Raw genomic sequence first — 23149 nt, 5'->3', positions numbered from 1 at the left:
CCAGTTAGTAACTTTCTAGCTTAAATGGTTGCTGACGTCCTTAGGTGCATTAAATCAGGCACGAACGAGCACCCAAGTAGAACTATCGACTTTCCGTAAGTTAGCTGGGTAATTTCGTCACATGAAAGAATCCAAAGTCCCTGTCGGGATTCGAACCAAAGAGGCGATTCGAAGTCAACGACCTTAACTACTCGGCCACGGACACCCCAATACAAACTTAATAAGTGAACTCCTAACTGATATATCTCAAATAATCTACAATTATCTCTATACTATTGCACAATCACATATATCAGAGCCAAGTGTGTTTTCATGTGAGAGGAGTGTCCAAATACGAATACATCTCCAAATGTTTATACATCTAAACACTCAAAGTTTGATTCTAAATAGGTTTCACTGATTTTTTTTTATGTTGATTCCTCAAAGTATTTACCTCCACATATATAAAAGAGTTTCTGTCTTCAAATCCAGTAATTGAATGTGTTAGACCGTGCATTGCAACTATTTCTTTCACTTAACCATATTGACAGACGTTGCTGTTGTATGCCAATGGTTTTGGGGTGCATCTTTAGTCGAAATCAAGCCTCATTTAGACTAATTAATCAGCGTATAACTGATGGAAAATATATATTACATTTAGTCCAAATACGAAACAGATAACATCAAATTGCATTTACATGCTACACCGAGGAGGCAGTGATTCTTTATATAAGACCTATTTAAATGGAAAACTGGCATACTCTGATCGTCAACAAACCTGTTTTTTAGCGAGCTATAAACACAGCTTAAATGAAAGTGGTATAAATGTAAAGGTACTGTGCATATCTTCCAGATAACCTTTATTTCATCTTTGATATACCGTTCCAGATTCATTCATATCAGAAGACCATTCGTAGCAAATTTCATTTAAAGTGACACAACAGAGAGTATAGCAGAACCAGTTATTTGAAAAAGGTTAGGAAGAGAAGCAGGGAATGAGCCGATTTCCTAAGTTCCGTCAAGCCCTGTAGGATAAATGCAATGTTTTTGTTGTTTGTGTTTTTGGCGCCAAAATCGATGAGGGTATCTAACAATAGTTGGGGTGAAACCACGTGAATTACCCTGCTCGCAGAGACCTTTGATTTACCAATCAAAATCCTGTTATTCTTCTTGAGTGTAAGGTTACAACTCACTTGTTAATGACAATAGCATATCATTAGTTAATGTTTCGATATTTTTTATTTATACACAATTGTTTTAATTAAGAAATAACTCAAGACGAAACAGATATTTACGTTGGTTTATTAGAAATGTAAATATATTGTATAATACAAAATGTTTAATGATTTGTGTTAATTGGTCCCACTGCGAAAATAGCTTTACTTGGTATGTATACAATTAGGATATATGAATAATTAAGGCGACTGATTTGTAATTTTGTTTAGAATATCTACCTGAATACATGAACATCTTTCTTACAAGTTCTTTAACAAAGCTAATTTAATGAAAAAATTATGATATTTTCATTGAAAAGTATTATTTCAATAAAAGCATTGTCAGTTAGAATCCTTTTAAATTGTAAGAGACAAAAAGAAAAAAATCAATTTGATTTTTCCACTTAATTTTGAAACAATAAAAGCAAATGTATACAGTCAATCTTTAAGAGCAACCTTTGTTGATGTAAGTAAACATTACAAAACATATTTCGAAATGAAATAAGAGAAGAAAAAAAACACAAGTTGATTTAGAAATAGCAAATTTGACGTTTTAATCAATTCAATTGTTCGTTTTACTATACACTTCCAATTCTGCGATATGTAAATACTCTGTTGCTTCCATCATTACTTTCACGAAGCGACCTCTGATTGGCTTCTCCAGTTTAAACATGCACACTGTACCCATTCCACCCCTTTGACGAACAACAGTTGTTAAACTGGAAAGCTCGTCCCCCACCTGAATGACGACGTTACGTAGTCTATTTACTGTAAGACATCAAGAAACAAATATATTAATATTCCATTCACATGACAGCAATTTATGACCAGGTAAGTTGTATTAAATAAACATATATTATAAAAGTTAAAAGAAGATCCACTTATCTTTTGATCATAAAAGTGGTAATTTGCTGTTACTTGGTATTTTGCTGCAGTAGTCACATTCATACATGCAAATAAAGACTAGTTGTTAAGGGTCCGCACCAATTAAAACAGTAAAAGGCTAAAACAATTATTCTTTTCAACATGTTTTTTATTCAAAACGTATTGAAAAGCTTTTCAGCTTTTAAATAATCTTGAATTTTTTTTAATTAACTATTGTTATCTAAACACAACATACCACAGCAGTCTTTACTATTTACCACATAGAAAGAAACTATAGCATATTGCTGTCCTAAATCAATAACGGCGAATGGATTAAGATCGAATAACGTATGTACGTAAGTATCATATCTGCCGTCAGTCTGGAACATAAAAGCAATGTATATTATAACATCAGCAGCACTGTGTGAATTGGGACACTTTCCTGAATCAATGTCAGAATAGTTTAGTACTGTAACAGAAATATACAGTCCCGAATCTATCTTGTATATAGAAAAGTGTTTTAAAGGATATTTAGATATAAAAATATTGGAAGAAACGTTTTCGTATATGTTATATGCAACAGACCTAAGTATTTTTAAATTCAAATGGCACACCATTTAATTAAAATCTTACCATACTTGTGCTTAAAGAATGTTTTGAAGAAAGTTTGACTTGCTTTCCGAGAGCAACATTTGAAAAGCTCGTGTTGTAGGTCGTCTTCTTCGTACACATGGATACTTTGGAAAAAAAAAATAAATAAATAAAAGATATGATACTAGAAATGTGTCCATATGGCACTAATGCCACAGTGGCAAATTTACATAACGGATATTTCTTAAAATTTCAGTGTTACTTACAGTGTATATAATAAATTTGAGCCGCGTCACGACAAAACCAACATAGTGCGTTTGCGACTAGCATGGATCGAGACCAACCTACGCATCCGCGCAGCATGATCAGGATCCATGTTGTTCGCTTACCAACTATATTACAAGTAGAGAAACTGATAGCGAACAGCATGTATCTTGAGCAGACTGCGCGGATGCGCAGGCTGGTCTCGATCCATGCTGGTCACAAACCCACTTGTTGGTTTTGTCGTGACGCTGCTCAAATTTATAATTTTTATCATCACCAATACATATCACAAATTATAACAATAAAACGCTTGATGGTGCTGAGTCGTCAGCATTTCGTATTAATTAGCCGTATGGGTTTATATCCGTTTAATTATTAAATGTTTAAAAGAATACTAAAACAGGTTTGCGAGATACACGCTATGCAACGATTATGTTTTTGTTAACTCAATGCATATGCAAAGTTAACGTCTTCATTGTTGTAATGAATTGGTATTAGCAGTATCACAATATTTCTTCACTTTCTTATGTATGTTCATTTATTCATTTTTCTTTCAGAGTATAGTAATATTAGCATACATCTACCTTAATGTCCAGTCGACTTAATCTTTTAAATAATTATAGATCAAGAGATACACCAGTTTTGTATTTCACCATATTTCATATATTTACTTAAATATTTTTTTTATCGTATATAAGATAATATATTTTCCATATCTCTAATTATATTATTAATTAGTAAAATCCGCCTATCATTTTGTAGATATTTATTATTGATATCAAAATATTGGCACGTGCCAGCATACCATTCACGCACCTCAAGGTATTTAATTCGTTAAACAAAGTGTAATTGACGCAAACAAACTATATTAAATGAAATACTATTAAATTAAGGTCTTTACATGAAAGTTAATTATATCGATTTTAACCGCCTGCGTGGTCGAGGGGTTAGAGTCGATGACTTCTAATCCAGTTACCTCTCTGGCGTGGGTTCGATCCCCGGGATATGCTTTGGTAGTTTAGCACGGAGAAAGTAGTCTAGTACTGGGGTAACTCTCCAGGAACGAAGGTTAGGAAACTACCCGCCTATATGACTGAGATACTGTTGTAAGAGGCGTTAAATGAAACAAACAAACAAAAACAAAAAATATCAATTTTAATACTTAATCCATCAAACAATTGTTGAAGAAAAAAATCTTACCGGGAGAAATACATGTTACAGTCTTTGACCATGTCCCATCACGTAAACATGTTGATATTGGGTTTCCAAATGCGCTAAAGCTACTTAAACACTCAAACGTTGCGATTGAGTTGAAGGTGATTCCACTTGCAAAAACAAGTCGTCCATTCGATGGTGTGACTGGCTTTCCACACGAAACTGTATCACAATTTGAAGCATCGTTCCAACCGGATTTCTTGTCACATATTGAATAATTCTGACCTGATACTTGATATCCATCGTTGCATATTATGTTATATGTTATGTTTGACGATGATTCCAATTGCAGCTTTAAAACACCGTTTCGAAGAGTTGGTAAAGTTCTACAAGCTTTAATTTAGATGTGTTGCTTTCATTAAATTGACATCCCGAAACACAATCATTTATTAACAACAGGATTAAAATAAGTTCTCTAAGAAAACTAATTGAAAGCATTATCAAATTACATTTGAAAGTACAGCATCATATCTTTCTTAAACAGTTACAGTATACTTTAATTTCGGATTGACAATATGATAACAAGGATTCTAAAGTTCCGAAACAATGACTTTAATTTGTTTAAAAGAGACAAGTTGATTATCACGTTCACTGGTCAAGTTATTTTACAAATCGGAACTGAAAATAGAGTAATTATTTAAGCAAGATCAATAAACATTAGATTAAATGATTAATGTGCAATACTGCCGAGTTAACCTTTTGTGCTGCTACAAGAGGCGTCTTAGTATTAGATAACATAAAAATAGAGAACAAGAAAACTTGTTTAAGTGTTATAAAATGACAGGTGTTTTCGTTAAATTATAAAAATATCATATAAGGTATTTCGATAAAACTTACGACAATCATGTATATTGCACAGCTGGACATCAAGTGAATTCCCGCTACATATCGTTCCAACCAGATTTGAACAAGATCTTGACCTTTTGCGTATACCACTATCGCAGGAGGCACTACATGATCCCCATTCGTCCCAACTTCCCCACACACCTCCTTGATATAGAATGAAAAATGTATACATTAGTCTGATCAATTTTCATAATAGGCATCATTTTCGCTCGCATATTTGACAATAAGTTGTATTTCAATTTTTCTTATTGATTTCTTAAAAAAAATGTTTATATATGTATTGATACAGATAAATATTTTGGTTTCCTTATCATTATTATTCCTTTATATACATTTTTACATTGTAGCCATGCGGAAGTAAAAATAACTTAATGGTATAAACACTAACCAGATGTATTATGAATTCAAACTATCTATGAAATGCATGTCGCTACTCAATTTTTAATTCTGTTCAGTAGTTATTCAAAAGCATACCATCACACAGCTTTTCAAAACAAATTTTGAATTCCAATGGATCACCAAAACAATGGTCACCATAACGCAAAGGATATGGATTCGAACAATTTCTGAGCCGTTTTTGCATTCCTATTCCACATGTTACTGGACAAGCACTCCAGTTAGACCAACTGGACCATCCGCCATGGACTGCGGAATATAATATATATAAGTTTCTTTGAAATGCAGAGATTATGTTTCATTTTTATAAGCAGCAAGTATTGCGCAGAAAAATCTAAACTCTCAATTCAATTCAGGAAAAAGCAGGATGAGACTATTTTTATTATGGCAATTTTGAAACGGAAAAAATTAAGTACCCGGACATAGTGGTCGTTGACAATGTTTTGAATCGATCTTTTCTCCTTCACATTCTAAACCCTGGTATTTCGGCGCTGGGTTTGTGCATGATCTGAATCTATTATGTTTTCCATTACCACATGTCACGTCACATGCTGACCACTGCGACCAATCTGCCCAGTTACCATCAACTGTCAAAGGATATTATATCATTAATTTATGTATGCGATTTTGCACACACAAAATATGCATAGTAACTGTCACAAAATATAAAGTTTCTTATTTTTGGCTATTATGTTAATGTTTTGGTTAATAAAATGTGGCCAATCAAATGAACTGTGTATGTTTAATAGACTCTAAGACACTCTCTTATTAAAGACCTGAATAATAAAAAAGCTGATACCTAGTTTGCACAATTTACAGAATTTAGGACAAACTAATTTGGCATCATGTATGTCTTTACATATGTCAAACATTTCATTCAGTTTTGCACAATCCATTCTCTTGTCATCTTGACACTTTGATGCTAAAAAGAAAATATCAAAGCTGGAAAAGGGTTTATATATAACATGGTCTTCTAAGACTATACTATCCTCTTTTAGTTTCATTTCGTTTAGATCTGCCTGTTTTGTAAAGGGTTTTTCATTTTCAATCATATTTTTTGTCAAATGTACCATTTTAGGTATATAAAAGTTGAACCAAGTTTACTCGTTTACTGCAGCGCTAACAAAGTTTCATAAATAAACCTTTGTCGCAAAACAGGCAAGTCAAACAAAAGATGTAGGTATTAATGTTGTCGTAATAAGCAACTTATTAGTTCTAAAATGGTATAAATTATTCGAAGAAAGAAGGAGAATACCTTCATATTCAACTATGTAATTATTGTTAAGATTACATCTTACATTTAATTTGTTTATCTTTTGGTAGCTACAAAAATAAATCATTGTTGATTTGTAAAAGTGTTGTTTTATTTTCCAAAGACATATAACTTTCAGATATTAACTAAGTTAACTGAAGAAAGTAATAAAGTCGTTTTGATAAATAATTGTAGCTGTGAAATCAATTTTAATCCTTTTAAAGGTATACATGTTTTTTTCCCTGTATGTTCCTGACTTTATGGAAAAACGTCTTCATTCTGAAAACTTAACCATAAAACTACTAACGTGTTGGATGATTACAAAGGTGATAGTTGCATCCTTTACTTTGGCAGCATTCATAACATTTCTTGATAGGAAGTGAATTTAGCTTAGAAACTGAATCATATTCTGGAATTTCTCCACAATTCTGCAATATAATATTGTAAGTTAAAACACTAGGACACTTCAGTAACAATGTAATCAATTTAAGTATTAAAGCATGAAAACAAGACTTTTAAAGCTATATAGATGTCTATTTCATAGATTCAATAAACGTTGATCAACAATGAAAATTAGTATATCCATGGAAAACAGTTTCGACCTTTGCTTGGTTTAATGTTAATGTTTCTAACCGAAAATTTAATTGAGGATATGTACAATTCATAAAAGGCTAGTAAGTAGTCAAGACGTCTGTGTCACAAAATAAAATAGAGATAATAAATAGTATTCCAATTTCAAGCAACATGCAACTAATTAAACAATCTTATTTGAGAAAAATGTACTGACATTTTAGGAAAAGTAAAAAGATTCAAGATTCAAGTAATAATCTACATGTCATGTGGGATTATTGACTGAGTTTAAAGTATCAACAATAATATTTCTACTACGTTACTAACTCAGTAAGAGCTATTTTTTGCATATTTTAACCTGTTGTTTTTGTCGGTAGTTCACGTGGGTTCCAAGTGTCATTAATAATGTGTAAATTGCTTTCTTTTGGTTACATCACAATGATATATTTTTAAACATAATCTTAAATTTTTCATGAAAATTAGCATGAATCTGGAGGGTTACTGCTTTAATAAATTACTTAGTTTTATATAACCAAGGATCATTTTGATCGACTGTTACCTGATTATCTGTACAGCCCATTGTGTATGAAATCTGTTCATCCTTGGTTTGAATTTCGGTAAAGCATGACTGCAAATTGTATAATCGTATATAGATCATCATTTAAAACACCCACAATTCATGTTAATATATAAACTCTTTACTAATAACTGAATGATAAAATAAAAACGTTGTAACAGATAAAATAAACACTAAATGTACATAACAAACCCATTTTCATGCAAATTGAACTTCAGATTATTATTTTTTAAAGTAAACTCCGCATGTGTATTGCATTAAAATCTATTGATGATCAAAGCACTTCTGGGCGTTGCTTCACATATTATTTCTTATAACTTAACCAACAAGTATTTAAGAGAAGATACAAAAACACATACTTGCTCGTTTCCACACTGAATAACGTCATGACATTTTTCTAAACTTTCACTGCTGTTACATTTATTGCACACCAATGTAGCTGAAATCGGTTTACAAAAAAAAAAAAAAAAAAAAAAAAAAGAATAATTTTAATTTAATAAAAAAATTCATAATGTCTCTGTTATATGTTTAACCATCACATAAGATAGAATATTAAAAAAATAGAAAGACACATTTTGTTTATATTAAGAACGGACGGGGAATAAAAGAAAAATCAAATCAAAGAAATTCAAATAAATATTTCAAGATTAGTGTTAAATAAAACATGTATTTCATATAAATTATCAGTTATTCTTATTTTCCTGTGACGTTATATACTTTTTTCTATTCTATCAGATATACCAGTTAAGGACAATATATACGAGAAAATAAAGCTGGAATAAAATACAAATAGGAAAAGTTTATTTGTATGAAGCATAGTACAATGTTTATAACAAGTATAACTTGTAACATATACAATGTTTGGAGATCAAAACATAAAATAAATAGGACCCGAAGCGCTTAGCCGAAGGTTATTTTTGTAGCCAACTGTGTATCCCGCTATGAACCTATGGATAATTTATTATATTATAATACAATTTCTAATTGACGACAAGTTCATCAAGTATAGTGTTAATAAGTATGCATTTACAAAATTTAATTAGTAATATATATAGTACTTAAGTAATGTGCCAGGATTAATTTGAAACACTGCCATCCTATTGGGCAAAATTTAATTTCAATCAGTTATTGGAATTTAAAATTACGCTTTTAAAAAAAAACATAAAAATTATACTGTACTGTATTGATAAGAGAGCTATTGAATATTAGGTTATCTACATTGCTATAAGTTATCTGACAAGCCTTAAACAAAAAGTGTACATTTCTAGGTAAAACAAAAACAGCAACTTTGAAGCGCGGGGAAAAAGACACGCGAAACAAAATATCAATATTCGTTCAAAAGTTATTCAAGTAAATACTTATCATTGTTGAGTAATATCAAACTACTTTTTTGAAATAATGAACATTGAAACGAGAGATAAATCATTTAAAACAACACAAAATAATTGTAAACAGTCTACGGTGTGTGTTATATGTGCGCGTTGCTGTTCCGTACGGTATGTATGACATAGTATACAAACAATGTATGCCAATTAAAATTGGAGACATTAATGTGCATAATCATACATTGCATTATGCTCGCAATGAACCTATATGACTTTTACTATGTAATCAATCATATTTGGCCCCTTTTTAAACGACAAGGGCTACATTTGACTATTTTGACCCGTTTTAATTCAAAATAAAAATATTAAGCAATCAAGGCTCACACAAATCATTTCATGAATGTACTACATATTTTTGAGCCTTCTTTGAGCATTTTCAATCATAAATGCTGATGTAAGTTATTAGAGATTTTCAGTAACTTCAAGAGTTTGTTTCAGAATACAAATGGATACTTAATAAAAATGATATCTGTAACTTCTATGACAATAAGGTTATCATAAATCTAAGCGATGAAACCAGGGTTCAAGGGAGATATCCGATTTAAAATGTAATAAATAAAATTTATGCTATATAATCGAAGTTTAATAATCACGTTTACTGTTTGAATGGATTTTTGCAAATACAATGTAGTTCTGTGTATTTTATTGCGATGATGTACTTATTTTTTGTGTATTGTCAATGATTGTTTAGCCTGATCCAAACTGCTTGCGGATTTGACTATGAACATTCTACTTCTTGGTATTCGCTAATTTTATTAATTTAAAGTCAGGAATGGTACAAACCTTTGCTTCCAGCTGCTTGAAACAAGAATAGAAGAAAACCTGCAAATAGTAGAAAATGTTTTGAGAAAAAAAAATCTTGCCTTAATGGAACGTACTTTAAAGTATGTGCTACAAAATGAACACTGAACACATAGTTGTTTCTATCAATTTCATTTACCGATGCCACAATATTTCAATGTTTGTGAGCTATTAGATCTAGCACTTTTAATTTTAAACATTTTTATATGCAGAGATATATGTATATATACTTACATGAATAAATATATTTCCCAGTCATCTTTCCTAAAAACTATTTAACATTTTACAAATTATGTTTTTGTACAGAAATTATTATTCTTAATACATATTATGCTGCATGATACGATTCCTAAAAGATTATGACACTTTGATACCTATATGTCAGATTAACGTGTGTTTAATTTGAGGCAAGACAAAATAATACGTTGGTGGCCGTCTATTTCACGCAAGTTTAATCACATTCTTTTCAATCAGGGGAAATATCCGTTTATTATATTATACAATTATTTATGTGTTGTGCCATTGGATATGATGTGATGTTCGTTCACAAAATATAACATCATATTTAATGGCTCGTTTGTCAACAATTATTTTATTAAATGAACATTCTAAGAGAAATAAAAATCACAAACAATAAAACCTTATTATAAAGAGATAAGCAATTTTCAACTATTGTCATTGAAAAGCAGGGCAAAGATGCAAATGAAATATGACGTAAATTGCTATGAAAACGCTTTGCAAAAACAAACTATCCGAGAATGTATGTCATCATTGATGTGTAATCTTTCTAAATTTGAATTATGATAAATTATAATGCGTCCGCGTTGTTAGCAATCTACAATCTCTGGTCCGATTCTACTTATGAGTCGGTATTACACTCAGTGATTAAGAATTTTAAGTTATGTTTGTTTGGACAAATGAAATTGCAGATTTGTTTAAAATTTATAGAATTATATACACTATTTTTGATAACAAAATAATTCCAATTTCAATATTAGCTATTATACAAAAAGACGATTTAAAATAAGAAAATTTTACCTTGCTTTACCTGAATAGTTGCAGAATTGTATCTCTCAGTTATATCCTGAGATATCGATTAGTTCTCGGATAGACATTCATTTGTAGCGAAAGGGACACCAAACTTAGTGACAGGTATAAGTTAGCATTATTTGTTTTGTTTTGATTGTGTTTTACGTTATACCGACACAGTATAGGCCATGTGGTGACGTTTTAGCTTTACTGGTGGAGGCAGACCTCAGGTGCCCTTCCGTGCATTGTTTCAGGCACGAAATGGCACTTGAGTAGAACCACCGACGTTCCGTAAGCTAACTGGATAGCTAACTCACTTGAAGGAATCCAAAGTCCCTGTTGGAATTCGAACTCACAACGGTGGTTTTTAAGTCAACGACCTTAACCACTCGGTCACGGACGCCCCAAGTTTGCATTAAAGTACTCAGTTTTAAGTTCGTGTCTGCATATATAGACATTTTGAACCTTACTTCTATTAAATTAGTTCTAATATCATGATGACAAACAATAGTGTAACGTTCAATTGCACCTTTTGTTTAATATACTGGCATTTCTGAAACATGAATTTTTAAAGGAGATTATCTTAATATGAAATATATTACGCAGCGTCCAAACTTTAATCAGTTGAAATTTTTTAGATAAGACAGGTAACGAAAAACCATTAATACGCTAAGCCTATTTTTGTATTGTAATTGTTTACTACGACTTCAACCTCAATCTATTTTAAAGCAAGTTGCTTTCAAAAAATAATGTTATGAATCCTCTAAGATAAAGTGTATATAATTTTTTTTCTTTACCGTATACAGTGGTGGCATACATGTAATACTACTCAGTCGTATACATGTTGTATTATTTGGTCGTATACATGTCGTATTCCTTTGTCGTAAACATGAAGAGCTTCTTGGTCGTTTACATATAGTGTTTCATGGTCGTTTTCATTCAGTTCTCTTTTGTTGACAGTTCCTGAATATTTTACCTTTTTAGCAATATCTTATTGCAGTTAAACTAACTCTTTTGGAAGAGTGTTAATAGCCGCGCCATGATATAACCAACATTAACAAACCCTATAATAAGTAGAGAAACTGATAGCGAACAGCATGGATCCATGCTGGTCGCAAACGCACCTTGTTGGTTATGTCATGACGCGGCTCATATAAATTTCTAGTATATGCTTGTACACATATACAATGTAATGAAACATTTATATTGAAACATATTTTTATTTGCATGTATTTCAATTTCAATCACATCAAACTTGTATGGTATGAGAAAACTGCTGTAATGACTACACTCTTTTTAACATACACTATTTTTAAATAATGTAATATCATATTGACATCTATGTCGCATTGTCTAAACATTCTTGTCATCTTTTTTTGGTAAAAACTTCCTTGTTTTCATATATATACGTTTTTAAGATAAAGATTACAGAAAAATAAAATGTTTAACAAAGTTCTCACGGTGTTTATAAGGCATCATAATAAGTAGGAAGTAAATAAATTGTAAGAGTATGTATTTGGACGAACAAAAAAGAATTTAAAAAGAAACAACAAAATAACATGAACAAAGAATAACGCGAAAAGGAAGAAAAATATGTTTTCATAGTTCTCCTGCATCGATGTAGCAAATACAATTGCAAAGAACGCAAACAAATCAAACAAAGGTGACCTAACTGGGAAGTTATGGCTCTGGATGAGTAAATCTTGAAAAGTTTCAACAAAATGCACTTGCATTCGAACGATCTTTCTGACTTTCAATGTTCCAATATTAAAGTAAATACTCGCACAAAAGCGCATTTCGTTAAAGGTTTCAGGCTCTGGTTTGTGAAAAGTCGCTATTTGGCACCTTGGTACACTAAATTAGGTTTCTTATAAAATGATATCGTGCAATATTAATTGATTGCAATGATAATAACGTTATGTGATAATGAAAAACACGTTGATACGAGATTTCTTTGTTTTTCTCCTAGTGTATGGTTTATAGTGAAAACAGCCGTTGTCTGCATATGCCGTATGTTAACTCTTAAAATAAAACTATTAAATTTGATCAGTTTCATAGAAATGCAGTTTCCAGAAATGTGCTTTTTAACGTACGTTCTACAGTAAATAAAATATGTCTTCCCACGATATATATTAAGTGCTAAATGATTACCGGGTGAGTAAATGCCATATTTTTCTTTTATTTTTTTTTTTTTGTTTGATGTTTTGTTGTTGTGTTTTCTTTATTTGTTTGTTGTCGTTGTGTTGGTTTTGTTTGGTGTATTTGGGCGGGCGGTTAAAGTCTCAAGGACAGTCAAAGAGTCATATTGTAAGTGTCAAGGTTAACTGGTTGAGAGAGACCTTACACGAACCGCCTTCTGTGCGATCAATTTATCAATCTAGTAAGTATTTCTTAAATTGCATTCTTCGTATCAGGTTGTAGAAACAAATATCCCAGTTATTTATAAATTCATGCTGTTCAACGTTGCAATAACGATGTCTATATCTAAACCTGTTTATTTTCTTCAAAAGGTGCAGTTAATGTTTGAATATATAAGATAGATGGGAAATTACAATACCACTAGATCTACTTTTTAAGTACAAGTTTTAGTTAAAGTGTTTCAAGCTATTTAAAGTGTATCTACAGTAAGTACAAAAATTATGTTGTTTGGATTTTTCAAAAGATACTTTCAAAATGCTTGTATGAAATCAATATAAATTGCGTTTCAAGTGAATGGCGCATACACGAAATCCTTACGTAACAAATAATATCCTTTCTGAAATAGCTAAACAATATTTTATTCCGGAACAGTTTATTCCTTTAACGTACAATATTCATGTGTATTAAATAACAGAAACATTTCATGTTACAACACATGTCACAACTCTTTCGAGAATCGACAGTAACGTTATCAAAACAGTATAATTGTCTTGTTAATATATCATGTTAAATATTTCATTCTAGACAAAGCCTGACACCCTTACCCAACATGATATCGATTTACATATATTGTTTGTTGTATCTCGACTATATTTGATATTTTTGTTATGTTTATAACCATTTTAGACAGAATGGTTGTCTACCTGTTTAGTTATATTTATATTATTCCAAAAGCTTTAAAATCTAAGAGTGCCAGTTGAGGGGACTTAACAGGTGAGGTTTTATAAAAAGGGTTTATCTGTTTACAAAGAATAGCGTATATGCGTTACTCGATTTTAATGCAACTTATTTCCATATTTCTTTCATGCAAGAAATTTTGATTTTTTTTACTTCAAACAATAATTGTTCTTACTATATATTTTGTGATATGTTTCATAATAGGTCAAATATTTCTTGACTTCTAGAGCAAAAAACGTAACAATAATTTAAAACAGTATGACCGACAGGGCATTTTCCACTTGCTAAATGATAGGATTGACTGGGAATAAATACTAACATAAACATACTAACACATACTAACCACATTCTGAGCTTGACTATATTTTATCTCCTGTCTTTAAAGGTCATGTATGATGCCGATAAAATCATATCAATATTTAAAATATGAAAAGTACAAATAATGTAATTAGAATATTATAATTCTTTCTTACTACTACTGTAATAAATTTATAGCTTGATTCACTTTAATAACGACTTACATTTGCAATAATAACAAAGATCAACAAGCAAAGGCGTCGATTAATGAACACAGCCACTAACAAACCTCATCAATACCGAATCACCGGCAAGGAACACCGCGAAACCGGGTCTACGAGTTTCAATTATTTGTTTAGATCTGATGAATACAGATACACATAAAAATATTTAAAAAAATAATGCTTATTGACAAATGTTTCTTTACATCTCTGCACATCCTGTTATTTGATAGCCTACAAAAATAAGTTATGTTTATTTTTAATTCCGGGAATGACAAAGAGAAATAGGATCCCCTAAGTCCAAAACTGCAAAATTAAAAATGTTTCCGACTCCAGTTCTTTCACGGTACTGTCAAGTTCAAGCAACCGTCCACGTACCCTGACATCGACTTGAGCAGAATTAAACATCGTAACATGAAGACGGTGAAATTTTGAACTTAGAAACGCAGGTGTTTGTTTCTTTAATCGCTTTAAAAGATCAAGCGTTGTGGGTGCAAAGAAACATAATTAAATATGTAAATTGAAATCGGTTTGCGTAAATCAATTGCAAATGTTGCGTTAATGTACAAACATATGTTATAGTAATTTGGACTACAAACTATGTTTATAAAATAATAATTGAAAAATATTTTGAAAATCTATTAATATTCAGTATATTATATACTAGTATGTATTTTTTCTTATTCAAAAAAGATTGTTTTTGGTGTTTTTTCTCGTTGTTTATTACCTATTATAATTAAGTAGTCTGCTATAATTATATTGCTTCAAACTGGCCAAACACCTTTATCTGCTCTATTCTATAAAAGATTGATTTTTGTTGTTGAAATTTTAGTAAAAATTAGAACAGTCCATTCAAAGTAAAAGGGGTTAAAAAATACAAACAGGGATTTTGATATCAGAATACAAATAATGAGTTACCTACAGTGTAGAGCGGTATCAGACTTCGCGAATATGCAAACTGACCTAGCATGAATATTGAGCTGACCTAACTTTTACTGATGACAAAGGCTTTGGCAAATGATGTTTGCGTTTTGCTTCATATATATCCCATTTTGATAATACTATACTGGTATTATATATAACTGAATAACAGAAACACTATGCATAAAATATTACAATGCTAGAATTCCGTATTCAGCGTTTTATCACAATTTAATCACAATTTCTATCTGCAAAAATGACAAGCTTTATGCAAGTTTGTATTTATTTGAAGCATCCGAGCTACTTTGCTTGCCATCTTTTATTACTTGACCCAAATTTGCCGGCAGAATCAAATCTTATACAATATTTTAATTACATCTGTACTTTTTAAATTTCAAATATTAATATGAACCTATTGGCATTATACATGAACTTTTAAAGACAGGATATAGTATAACCAAGTTCAGAAGGTGGTCTTGTTTATGTAAATATTTATTTCCCGTCAAGCCTACCATTTAGCAAGTGGAAAATTTGGTGTAGGTCATTTCGGTTGTAAGTTATTGTTACGTTTGTGCATTAGAAGTCAAGACATTCTTCGATGAAAATTCCAGAAATAATTTTTAACATTAGACCTATTATACTTATTGACCAAATGCAACCACAAACAGGTGATATCAATATCATTATATCAATACATGTTAGTCTGTAAATAGCTTGAAGTGATGTGAGCAATGTATTTATAATTATCACCATATTTTTACTGCGTGACTAACGCAGTATTGGCTACTTTTGCATATATTCTAACCACTTTTGATTAAAGTTGTAGATTTTAAGAAGCGTTTAAATTACTGTCCATATTTATTTTACGATATTGTACTTTTAAAAACCCTTTAAGAAATTTCCTGACAATTAGCATGAATCTGAAGGCATGCTACTTAAATCAATTCGAAATCAACTTTATTTATCTATTTTAAAGGCAACATGTTAAAACTGAACACAAATCATGGTTCATATTTTACGTTTGGACACGTCAGGTTTCTTATGGAAATAATACCACGAACTATATTGTTGTTTGTAACTTTCTTTATTACTACGTACGGATTACTTTTATTACATTTTTTACTCTTCAATGTTCATACACCGTGAAAGTATGAATCTTCGCGACAACTTAATAATGTTTAATGACTAGTTTACAAAGGTTAATGACTGATACATATTTGGAATAATCTTCAATAATATAACAGTATCTGCGTCATTACATTATAAATCGTGTTACAAAAATAAAGATTATATCATGGGAATAGTATAAGTGCTTTTTCCCCCGGAATAGTGTTGATATATGTAGAATTTAGTAATGTTAAGTTTGTCATGCAAGATCTCATAATCACGGAATTTATTTAAAGTCACTCTCACAATAATGTGTCGTGAAACTTGAAACTCTTGATCACGTGAATGCAATTTTTGTATAAATCTACGTAGTTGATATCTTCTTCTTAAATCTTGGAAATCATTTATTTTGTTTACTATCTGCTTTGAACATCAGACATAATAGATGATATAAAGTGTTTATTGAAGCCATCTTGCGTTAGTCCTGAAGTTCTCAAACTAGCATTATGTCATAGTATATTCAGTGCGCTTTAAGTTAGTACTTTCAATAAAACGCAACGCAGTGTCCAATATATTACGTTGACTTTTATTTTAGTAAATGTTAAACCTCATTTTATAAAATATTAATATCAAAGAATGAAAAAAAAAATGAAAAAGTTATTTTGAACTTTTGATAATTATCACAAACATAAACACAAACAAATCACAATAGACTTGTACTTAATGTATAAATTGTTTGCCTTTCTTTTAAATGGTTCATAAGGTTAATGCAAAATATATCAAAAGAATCGGATAAAGAAAGAAAATAAGTATTTGATATATAATGTAGAACACGAAAATATTTTAAAATAGCAATATTTTGTTTATGCAAAAAAAGCGCCAAATGTTTATCTCATTGTTTTACATGGACCTGAACACAAAAAAAGATTTTGATTAACTCTATAATAATCTCTGATATATTATTTAGTGAAGTGAATTTAAAATATACAGTCATGTACTTTAAACAACAACAACAACAACAACATTAACAAAAACAATCTCTATGAGGGAGAAAGCGTTGTTTATTTAATATTAATTTGCAAATTAAATTTGTGTCTTCAAATGTTTGTTATTATAATAAAATTTGTTCTTTCAATATCAACTGGACCGCCTCCGTGGTCGAGGGGTTTAAAGTCGATGACTTCTAATCCAGTTACCTCTCTGGCGTGGGTTCGATCCCCGGGAGATGCTTTGGTACTTTAGCACGGAGGAAGGTAGTCTAATACTGGTGTAACTCTCCAGGACCGATGGTTAGGAAACTACCCTCCTATGTGACTGAAATACTGTTGGTAAAAGGCGTAAAATGAAAAAAACAATTATATCAACTGTGGTTATAAAAATTCATGAAAAATCGGCTCCTTTTTCTTTTAAATATTTGAGAACTAAATCCTTCACAAGGCAGCCATTTTTCTGTTATGAATATGCTTCTGATAATTTGACTGAGGGTGAGGCATTATTGTGTCCTCAACAATGTTTGGGCCTAAATGTGTTGTTTTACGTATAGATGTATGAATTGTTCTTCTTTTATTTTAATTTTTAGTGAGCTTTTTTATCCAGTAAGTACAAAAAGTTCAATGACATTACAGTACTGTACTTATGAATGGTCTAAGAAAACATTTCCGAAAAAAGCCTTGAAAGAGATAATCACTGTCTTTCTTATATGGTCAACATTTCTCTCAAATAACGGATGTTGTCTTAATTAAGATATCTCTTTATGGATTTAATTACATATTGATCGCAAATTCAAATAAAAAAACCTATGCAGGGTGTCAACGATCGTAAGATTACAAGGTTGAAAATACTTTTAATGGTGTAAATCTGTAATGTTGTTCTTGGAATGATTAAAACATAGTGAGCTTGCAAAATAAGAATTGATTAAACATATTAGAAAATAAATCATGTTTTCTTTAGTTCTATTTTTATTTGTGTTTTTTTTTCTTCTTGTCTTATGGAAAACATATTCATATTATGAGGGGCGCAATAACGCACGAAAGGGAACCCGAAGTCTTCCACCGCCAGTAAAGCTCACAAGTCGCCATACGACCTATAACTTTTGTGCCCTAGAAAAACCCAACAAATAATATCTTTTTTCAAAAACATGTGAGTTAAGGAAAAAGTAGAATAATTTTCATGCACAATAAATCTCTAAAATCTGAGCAACATTTTGTAACGAAACGCATATAAATGTTGTCTTGTATTAGTGAGCGACTTCACAAAATACTATTAGTAAGCGAATAGAAAAAAAGAAAGAAATAAAATAAGCATGCACCATTACGGCAACCATAATCATACATTTAATACTTGACGCCTCGAATAAAATCTAACAAGGTTCAAATGACTTTTTATATTGTATAGAAACCGTATCTTAAACAGCATTTTAAATACTTGTTCCCATTTAAATCAGTTTTTGATAGTTACATTATTTATAGTTTGTATCTTAAATGCCAAGAGTCTAAAATTAATGAAGGATTAAGTATGAAATGACCACGAGGAATTTTATGTAATGTTAAATGACTTAATTCCAAGAAGATAGGTTACGAAATTACAAAATTACAGTTACAGGAATAGTCATAGTGTGGGTTGTGATTAACACCACTCTAAAATGAGCTTCGTCTTTCAATCTGGACAAACTAATTTGTTATTTCAGGAAAATTCAAAATATGTTCTGACGATATAGCGAACAGTGCAACCATGATCACATTGCACGGATGATTGCGACGGTTGATCTTTGTTTGCACTGGTCGCATGTATATAGTCTGTTGCCGCAAGCTGGCAAAGTTGTTAGTTTTGAGATACTTTTTATAAAAAAAAGATTCCATCGTAGCCGTTTTTGTTTTCTTGGCTCTTACAATTATTTACCTTGAATGACCGATGTGCATATTTTCCTATGTCAAAAATGCTACAAATATGTTCTTCATTTCAAACAACTTAAATTAAAGGTACTCCACTGAGGTACGGCCGAATGTCACAAAAAAAAGTAAAATTTCACGAACCGATATTTTTTTGTTACCTGCGAGTTAGGGACATTCAAACAGAATCAGTGATACATTGATATTTGTTCTTTGGATTGGCAAGTCGTTTGAAATACATATTTTCTCCAATTTTGTGGGAAAAGCGTTTAAACACCTTTCAGTTTGCAAATCTGAATAAAAACAACGGTCACGAGATGATTCTCGCGATGACTAAAAAGCGAAACGGAGAATTTTTTGTGTATCGGCAGCAACGAAAGTGCGAAACCGGAATATACCAACAATCCATAAATTTAAAAGCAAATAATGGGTTTGTTTGTTAAATTTCTTGTTGTTCACATATGTTCTTGTGAGAAAAATCTTTCAAAAGCAATTTCAATATATTTAAAGCATTACATTGTTGTAATCATGTTTTTTCTCAATCACAATGATGATATTAGCTAAACGTACGGAGTTCGAAACTGACATACACAAATTTTACAAATATTCTATGTTAATTTGAGAGCTTTCGTGTCATTATTAAATATTATGTATTAACTTTGTAATGGTTAAAATATCATGATATCTAGGCTAAGAAAATTTACTTTGTCAATCAGTGTAATGGGTCCTATTTCAAAGGTCACTTTGGTTTATCTGACACCCGTTCAGGAAAAAAAACTTCGTAATACCTTTTATACAACGAACATGAATTTGAGTATTGTAAGCATAAAAAATCACACGCACACACAGAATGTTATTCCAGAATTTTCTCTTTAACTCTGATCAAAGCACTGAAAGCACTGGCTAAATAGAGAATGAATCCGGCCTCATTATAGGACATTTAGGCTTCAACTTTATTAGATAATATTTCTAATGTATGTCTAGTGCACATAATTAAAATTCTTTAAGAAAAAATCGATCTCCTTTGCTAGATAGATCTGAAATTTAATATTTATCATTTTACATACTTACTTGCATATTTATCCGCATTGGATGTAAACTTTGTTGATGAAAAGATTACTATGTTTTGATCTAGACATTCAAAACTATAGGTAATTGATACCTGTTTCATGCACATGGTAAACATTATCAAGAAGGTCGGAAAAGAGTTACAATCTGGCTCTATTAATATCATTATTATCATTATTGATTTAGCAGATATCCTGATAAATTTTTTCTTATTGGAAGGCCTCCGTACTAGTGATGGGTCAATTGAGCTGTGCTTTAATGTTACCAATATATTGAAAGCTTCCCGGTGGAAAAGAAATTGAGAGCTTCATAAGAGTAAAAAAGGAAAACTGGAATAAAGACAATCAAGGCGACTGCAACGTTCACATGACGCAGCCCCCGACATAGTCAAGCGTCCACAGCAGGGTTATTGCCGTGACTAGTGAAATAAACTTAAGACTGATTATATAGTTGTTGTTTTTTAAACCCTAACTTTCTTTCAAATTAAACGAAACAAACAAAATCATGATACAGCAAGACAAATGTGAAGGGCAGGTAAGTAAAAGTAACTTTAAGAATTCAGTAAGATATTATTAACCTCACCTCATACAACAACCATTGCTTAAACTATGTTTTATAATACTTCCAACTCCTAGACGGTAAAGGGCAATGCATATATAAACCATTGTTTTTACTCCTTATAGCCTGTTTATCATGGCATACTCATTGTTAATAGTTTTGTAAATGTTTTGATAAAAAAAGTCGGGTTCATTTCCCGACTATTTTGAAAACACGAGTGACTGGTTTCAAAAACCACAATGGCTAAATATTGATCGGATGCATTTCATTGCATAAATAAGTTAGGGAGAGAACGCTGCTTTTCTTTCTTTATAGCACGAAAACCTTTACTTTTCTCTACTTTTGTCTCTTCTTCCTTCCTGTTTTTCATTTTTGTTGTTTATTCTTTTTATTTACCACTTGAAAGCCTGAAATTAATGTTTTCATTGATAATTTAGCTGTGGTCCTGTTTTGCTTGGTCGTGTGGGTGTTGTATTTATTGAATGTTACCATTCCTTTTTGTATTTCTGATCGAAGATTAGGAAATACAAAGCTAACATTCAATCTCTGACACAGCCGTTTCACGACAAAACTAACAACAAACAGTTCTTAAAACACCTGAAAACTACCGATTTAAAAGAAAGAAATATTTTCATTTTGTTATAAGTATCCAACAAATCCAACGCATTCAAAGTTTAAAAGTAGCTTTGGCTTATAGAATTGTCAATGAATGCACATTCACAAATTACGCGGATGAATATCATTTTAATCAATGAAAATGCTATTTTAAGCGATGTCGAGAGCTTATTTCACAAATAAATCTGACTGTCGAGTAGTGGAATATATACATGTCGGACTGTTTTGGCGAGAAGATTTTTGTTAAATTATTTACATCAATGTTAAAGAACAGGTTTATCTTGAACAAAAAACCTCGAAATTAACCCGAAATGCAGTGAAAAATCTAAATTTAGTATTACTTGATTTTATTCAGGCATTGTTCGTATATCTTCTCCGTGGTGCAAAGGTAACGTGCTCGTTTAGTGTGTCTGGGGTTCAAATCCAATTCAAGGCAATTATTTTTTTATAAAGTTTCTTTGTTAAGGAAATAGCCACGATATGCAAGGATAAAGTGTGGCTGTCATAAAAATGAACATAAATGATTTTTGGTGCAACTCTAGTCATGCAAAATGTTTCAAACTCTTGTACCAAGCAAGAAGAATTATAGTACATAAAAATAAACTTATACAGGAAAATAATACAGTTGTACAGTGCGATTTATATTGCAAAGATCAGAAAATACCTCAGAGCTTGCAGCCTTTTGATTTATCTTGTTTTTCGTATGTATTTCTGGAGATTAAATGGGTGGTTCTCGTAATACTTTAAGATTCATAAGATTGTGTATTAAAAGCCTTTGTAAATTGTTTCGGAAATACTGGATATCGTTTTGAAAATTTTAGAGCTACTTAAGTATTTTAAACACGTGAACGAAAAATTTCACAGTACATGTAACAGGAATTAAAATTAATTCCTAAGTATTTCGATTATAGTGATTATACCGTAATCAAACGTTAAAGGTCTCCTAAGAAATGTTCTTTGGAATTAAAAATTAAGTGTAAGCACTAGAACATAAACCACCAGATTGCTTGCAAAATCTTTATCGGATTTACCAGGATAAATTGGTTCACAAAACATGATTTTTCACAGTCAAGATCAAATGAACAGACTGTCATTTTCTTCCTGTTACCGAATGATACGTACAGACTGTCATTTTCTTCCTGTTACCGAAAAAAACACACCAGGAAGATTTCAAGTAGAGGACACGTCACTGACAGAATGTTCTTAATATTTGAATAGAAAAGAATTTGCTAAAGCCAATTTATGAAAGAGAAATCGGGGATGCTACTTATTAAATTATTTGCCTATAAAAGAGGATTTATTTTACTCGTTTAGATTATTTTCAAAAACAAAAGTCTCAAAAAGCAAAGGTTAGCTGATATTTAGATGTAAACCGCGACATATAAAATTAATTTA

General features: G+C 31.0%; 1 protein-coding gene across 1 annotated transcript; it reads right to left on the bottom strand.

Annotated features, from left to right (window-relative positions):
• Nucleotides 1-1265: 1265 nt before the first annotated feature.
• On the bottom strand, nt 1266-10301 carry LOC132741531 (coadhesin-like). Its single transcript, XM_060729723.1, has 13 exons — nt 10189-10301; nt 9937-9975; nt 8128-8207; nt 7751-7819; nt 6929-7049; nt 6169-6291; nt 5786-5956; nt 5448-5618; nt 4965-5117; nt 4113-4460; nt 2691-2794; nt 2314-2437; nt 1266-1961 (listed from the first exon to the last, which is right to left on the bottom strand). The coding sequence occupies exons 1-13, from the start codon at nt 10211-10213 to the stop codon at nt 1756-1758; spliced, it is 1734 nt and encodes a 577-aa protein (XP_060585706.1). The 5' UTR covers nt 10214-10301; the 3' UTR covers nt 1266-1755.
• Between the last annotated feature and the right edge of the window lie 12848 nt (nt 10302-23149).

This window comes from Ruditapes philippinarum, unplaced genomic scaffold, assembly GCF_026571515.1.
Source record: "Ruditapes philippinarum isolate M1 unplaced genomic scaffold, ASM2657151v2 ctg5896_1_1_1_1, whole genome shotgun sequence".
Lineage (NCBI taxonomy): Eukaryota > Metazoa > Mollusca > Bivalvia > Venerida > Veneridae > Ruditapes > Ruditapes philippinarum.
This window is presented reverse-complemented; position numbering and strand designations above follow the sequence as displayed.